The sequence below is a fragment of the Diplotaxodon limnothrissa genome, linkage group LG10 (assembly GCF_057381915.1).
Source record: "Diplotaxodon limnothrissa isolate DT_005_m linkage group LG10, D_limnothrissa_male_GT1.1, whole genome shotgun sequence".
NCBI classification, from domain to species: Eukaryota; Metazoa; Chordata; class Actinopteri; order Cichliformes; family Cichlidae; genus Diplotaxodon; species Diplotaxodon limnothrissa.
The window spans coordinates 18,139,391-18,145,417 of NC_140605.1; the positions used below are offsets into that span (position 1 = coordinate 18,139,391).

The 6,027-nt window shown below is 40.5% G+C and overlaps 1 protein-coding gene across 1 annotated transcript; it reads left to right on the forward strand.

Moving 5' to 3' along the window:
- Window positions 1–2,114: 2,114 nt before the first annotated feature.
- On the forward strand, window positions 2,115–4,497 carry LOC146624245 (E3 SUMO-protein ligase ZBED1-like). Its single transcript, XM_085363803.1, has 3 exons — window positions 2,115–3,454; window positions 3,631–3,883; window positions 4,050–4,497. Exons 1-3 carry the CDS (start codon window positions 2,337–2,339, stop codon window positions 4,464–4,466), a joined length of 1,788 nt encoding a protein of 595 aa, XP_085219929.1. The 5' UTR covers window positions 2,115–2,336; the 3' UTR covers window positions 4,467–4,497.
- The last annotated feature ends 1,530 nt before the right edge of the window (window positions 4,498–6,027 follow it).

Consider the following 6,027-nt stretch of genomic DNA (forward strand, 5'->3'; position numbering starts at 1 on the left):
TATGTCACAGTAAATTGGATTGTGTGTGAAGAGGCTCAACAGTCTGAATCATCAAACAGTGATCTGATGAATTGTTTCCTTTCTCTAGACTGCTGATCTGATTTTGACCCTATTTTTCTTCCTTTCATCTGATTGGTCAATGTCATGTCAATCACAAATGTAACAATCCAATCAGAGAACAGATGGGTTTGGCTGTCGAGGGGCACTTTTTCTGAACTGCAGGTCTTTGAAGGGAATAAATGCCCTTTTACATGCCAACCCAGTGTTTTCCTTCATCACCACGAAGGAAAACAGTCTGTGGTCGTCCGAGTTTGGTGATTTTTGTGTCACAGGTCTACGTGTTTAATACAGGGACTTCCACAGCCTTTTCAACAGCGCTGCGGACGCGGGGTGGGGGCGGGCAGTGTTTTGGAAATGACAGTCTTCATTACAAAGCTTTCTTCGTTATGAATTAGCATACATGTTTTTATTGAACATTTGAAGAACCAGCAAAAAAACCAAACTCTTGTAGAGGACATAAAGTCAGAGATAGAAAAGACAAGGAGCAGGTGCATCTAGTACAGGTAGAGCTGCTGCAAAAACCCACAGAGCCCAGCAGCCAGCGTAACAAATTCTGGATCCTTTGCTTTTAGTTAGCAGTTAGCATTAGCAGCACATCCTGCGTCCGATGTGAAAGGACTTTTATGCTGCGCACTGTGACTCACAGCAATGGTCCTAAAGTAATAATGGTATTTCTAACCACTGATATACCACAACTTTTTCCTTTCAACAGCTACTGAAAGTTAGGGGACCTAGCTGCTATCGGATATTTATATAGCGATCCTCCAGCTTCAAACTGTATCACCCTTCAAGGACCTGCAGTTCAAAAAATCGCCCCTCCAACAGCCAAACCCTTCTGTTTTCTGATTGGATTGTTACATTTGTGATTGACATGACATTGACCAATCAGATGAAAGGAAGAAAAATAGGGTCAAAATCCGTACTTGTAACTTGCAGGGGTTTTTTTCTAAGTCCACACACAAATCTTTTTTACGCACACACAAATCTTTTTTACACATACAAATCTTTTTTACGCACACACAAATTCTTTTTACACATACAAATCTTTTTTACGCACACACAAATCTTTTTTACACATACAAATCTTTTTTACAAGTACAAAATATTTATGACCACATTTTGAGCCCATATATAGGAGTCATCTGTCTCCAAATTTTTCATTTTGTCAAAAGTCATACTGAGTAAATTATTTTTTACTTTTATGTTAACGGCTCCCCAGACATTATGATATACTGTTGTACCAGGTAAGTACACACAGAAACAGGAATTTGAGACCTTTGGGCATTAAGGATCATGTGAGTTGAGTGCATGTGAAGTGTTTAAAGCAGGTGGTCTGAAACTGTCTGCTCTGACTTCATTGTGTGGGTTTAGCTTGACCATATAATGTTTATAGTAAGTTACTGTAGCACCACATCTTGGTTTACAGACTCTGTTTGTTTTTATTGTGTTAATAGAATGCAAAAATGTCCTTAGAAATGTTCCACCACCATATGATAAACATTTTCATTCAGTTGAATCTAATAATGTACTGTACAACTCTTCAGTGTGTAATGATATATATGTTCTGTATTTTTCGGACTGTAAGGCGCACTAAATTCTAAGGCACATTAAGCCAAACAAAACAGATAAGTCAAACTTTATTCAACTCATTTACAATAACTCTCAAAATTGTTCAGTTGAAGACATAAAATACAGAACAATACACTCACTTTTCAGGATTTATGGATTGATGAATGTGGATTGATCAGTTTGAAATCTGCTTCATAAGCATGGCTCTCAACAGCTGCCAGGCCCTTATACACACACACCATATTATGTTGAAGCACAGTACGAATTACTCTATAAGGGTGCTGACTATGGTAGCCATGCTCCGACAATACATCAAATGGTGCTGCTTTGTAGCTTACCAAAGTCATACTAAAACATTTGACAGATTTGACAGAGTGCCGTGTACCACATAAAATTGGTTTGAAATCAGTAAGCACAACCATACATAAGGTGCACTGTCTATTTTTAAGAAAATTAAAGGCTTTTAAATTAGGGGTGTCAAATTATCGCGTTAATTGCGATTAATTAATTACAATGCTATTTAGCGCGTTATGTTTTTTAATCTCGTTAATCTAATTTTTAATCTCTTGACGTCATTGATTTTGTATGAGAGTTGCTATGTTATAAAATCCGTTTTTATGTGCTGGGCTCCTTGTGCTTGACTTGTTGGGGGTGGAGTCACGTCGTGAGGTCAAGGTGAGAAGTGGTGATTAGCTTACAGTGTGGATATGGAGGCGCATCTGAGAGTTGTTGGCCCAATGAACGGGAAATTTGTATTTCATAAACGCCCCGACGGCACCATTGACAAAGGTAAAGTGGTCTGCCTAGAGTGTAAGAAGGAGTTTGCTTACCACCGAAGCAGCTCAAGTTTGGCCTATCACCTCAACGCAAAGCACCCAGCCGCGAGTGCAGCAACAGCTAGCAGTGAAGACGTTAGCAATATAGCAAGCCAGAGCAAAGCTTTTCGCCAAACAAAACTAGAGAATACCCCTCGTATGAGCAAGTCTGCGACCGACAGGCTGACTAATGTTATTGCCAAGTGGATAGCGATGAACTGTAGGCCGATAAATATAGTAGAGGACGAAGGATTGACAGAGGTGTTGCAAATTGCGTCCAATGACCCGTCATACAAGCCGCCGTGCAGGACTACAGTAACGACCAAAATCAGCAAAATGTACGACGGCGAAAAGAAAAACAAACTTGAGATTTTGGCGGAGGATTCTCCCAACTGTGTTGCTATAACCGGAGATCACTGGACCTCAGCTGGCAACCACAGCTATTTTGGGGTGACTGGACACTTTATTGATAGTGAGTGGAACCTCAACTCATTTGCACTGACCGTCATGAGAACAGAAACCAGGCACTTTGCTGATAAATGCGCCGAACAGTTCCTCAAGGTAGCAAATGACTGGGGTATTGAAAACAAGATATCCACCATTGGCACAGACAGCGCAGCAAACATGCTGGCTGCTATGAGAGCACTTCCATATGAGCACATCGCCTGCAATGCTCACATTCTCCAGAGGACCATCACGGTATGTCTCGATAGCAGTGGTTTTGTCGGTGTACTGGCAAAGTGCCGCAAGATTGTTGGTCATTTTAAACAAAGCCCTGCGAGTACCACAGAACTTAACCAACAACAAGTAGCACTCGGAAAGAAGAGCGATCAACTTATACAGGATGTACCCACCAGGTGGAACTCGACTCTCGCAATGGTCTCACGCCTCCTATGTAACCGAGAGGCTGTCCAGGCTACGTTGGACCAACAGAACCACAGGTTGGTCTTGCCAACCGAAGCTGAGTGGGCGAAACTGCAGAGGCTGGAGCTCCTGCTTGAACCATGCAAGTAAGTTCAAATAAACACCTTCCCATTTTAATTATATAAACTACTGTTACATGTGTAAAATCAAAATTAATGAACATAACAAGGAACTTTTAAGGACAATTAAATTGGAAATCAGTTACACTTTGATTTAAATGAATCCAGCTAGGTTTATTTAGCAAACCTCTCCACCTCTGCAGGTATGTGACAGAGCTGCTGGGTGGTGAGGCCTACGTCTCTTGCTCTGTAGTGCTGCCTGCTTTTCGCCATCTGTACCGTGTCATGGACATTACTGATGATGATCCTGCCTACGTGGTGAAGTTCAAGAATGCCTTCCAGAAGGATCTGGCAGCACGACGAGCTAATGGCAACGAGATATGGTTCGAGGTGGCCACAGCATTGGATCCACGGTTTAAGGATTTGAAATGTCTTCCAAGAGAAAAGAGGGAACAGGTAGGACAATAAGGTTAAGCTGGACTAATGAGTCCAATTCATTATCAAATCAAACTTTTATTTATTATATGGAACACAAAGTTCTTTACAAGATTAAATAAAAAAATAAAAAAAGCACTTAGTTTTAATCACAATCATTCATTCATTCATTCATTCATTCATTCAGGTGTGGACCATTCTGGAGAATATGCTCCAGGCAGCAGAGCCCAGAAGAGCAGATAGTCTCCAGCCCTCCACAGAGGATGATGGACCAGCTCAGAAGAAGAGGAGGAGCGAACTCCTTCTGGGGTCTGACTCTGACTCAGAAGATGGAATTGAGTCTGGAGAGCTGCAGCGCTACAGAGCAGAACCCAGCATCAGTATTGATGACTGTCCCCTGCAGTGGTGGTATGCTCACTCAGGAGTCTATGAAAAGCTGTCAGTCCTAGCACAAAAGTACCTGGCCTCCCCAGCTACCTCTGTACCCTGTGAGAGACTCTTTAGCCTTGCAGGCCACATAGTGCAAAAGAAAAGGGCAGCCTTGCTTCCAGAAAATGTTACCAGGCTGGTGTGTCTTAGCGACTGGCTGAGGAAGAAGAAATGAGACACATGTGGTCAGCATAGCTGCTGTGTCATTTGTAGCCTACTAGAATAGATTGCTTGATGTTCAGCACTTTTTTTTGTGATGGAAGAATACTTTGATGTGCTAACTTGCAGCACTGCAATGTCAGTTTTATTTTTCATTATCTGAAGCAGAGGAATTTCAGTGCTGTATTGCTCAGAAAAGAGCAACTCTGATGTGCTAACTTGCAGCACTTAATTTATTTGATTTTATTTGTATTTATTTTTCCACTTATTTTACAAAAGAATACAACAGTATGTAAATGGTTGCATCTGTTTAACGTTTGTTAAACAATAAATGACTTTATAAAGTCACTTTCTTTGTTATATCAGTCTTTTGGTCTGCCACAATAAGTTGAGGGCTTTCCTCAGCTATTTTTAGGTGAGATTAAAAAAGAGATTAATTAGATCAATTAATTAAAAATCATAATTAATTAATCTATTTTTTTTTAATCTCTTGACAGCACTAATAAAAATATCCCCATTGTATGAAAAAAAAAATCTGTACGACAGATTTATTGAATCTTTGTAAAGGATGTTTCTACAAAATGTGCACTTAAAAGTAATTGATTTAATTAAAACAAAACAAACTAGTGTCCTGAAACACAATCAATTTGTCAGTAAGCACGAGTAACAAATAACAAAAAGGCATGTCTTTATTTAAGCAATACAGGAATTGCAATATCAGCCAAAGAACCACATCACAATCACATGTACTAAAAACAAACTAATATAAAAAAAGACAGACACTGCAGCACAAATGCAATAGATAGAAATATGTAGCAAATAATGCTGGCAGACATCAAAGTGTTAGAAGTGTGTGGGGTGTAGAGGTTCGGACATGGTACTGGGAGGAAATATATAAGGTGTCTTTAGGAGTATCAAAAAAAGTATCTTTTTTGTCTTACCTCATGGGTGTTTGTGACGTTGTCAGTCAGTTGTTCCTAATAATTCTGATCTATTTCTGCTTTGATTAGGGCTTTTTACAAATACAGATTTTCTGGGGTCATCAAAATCAGTGCATCATGTTGTCGGCTTTACTGTATCATAGCCAGGGAAACTGGTCAAGCCACTCTCTTCGAAATGTATACACTTTCTCCCTTTTACTTTCAGTGGGCTCTCGCTCGGAGTCGATCGTATGTGGCTCACTATCTGATGCCGTCTCTGAACCAGTGTTAGACATAACCTGAGAAGTTGATGGCTCCGTGTCAGAACGCTGGCTATGAATTTTGGGTGGATCAGGCTTTAACTTAACAAAAAAGTTGTCAATCGTTCTTTTCATCTTTTCTCATTACCCACAGCTACATCCGCTTCTATCAGGCCTAGGCTACTCACCTCTCTGTATCCGCCTGCACTTTCAAACGTACACACACGTAGCACGTAGCCTAAAAGAATATCTGGACCACGGCCAATCCCAATCAGAGAGGTCTCGTCCTTGACTATCTCTGATTGGTTTAGACCCTGATATGGGCACAATGTGTGTCTGTTGTTAACCACACCGAGACTTTCACAGTCGCAGATACTTTTTTTTACTCGAACAGCTG

What these genes read in the sequence shown, in the direction of transcription:
- LOC146624245 (XM_085363803.1), top strand. Translation starts at nt 2,337, where the DNA reads ATGGAGGCGCATCTGAGAGTTGTTGGCCCAATGAACGGGAAATTTGTA. An exon ending in CTCCTGCTTGAACCATGCAA is followed by an intron (nt 3,455 to 3,630) that starts GTAAGTTCAAAT and finishes CCACCTCTGCAG; the next exon opens with GTATGTGACAGAGCTGCTGG. An exon ending in CAAGAGAAAAGAGGGAACAG is followed by an intron (nt 3,884 to 4,049) that starts GTAGGACAATAA and finishes TCATTCATTCAG; the next exon opens with GTGTGGACCATTCTGGAGAA.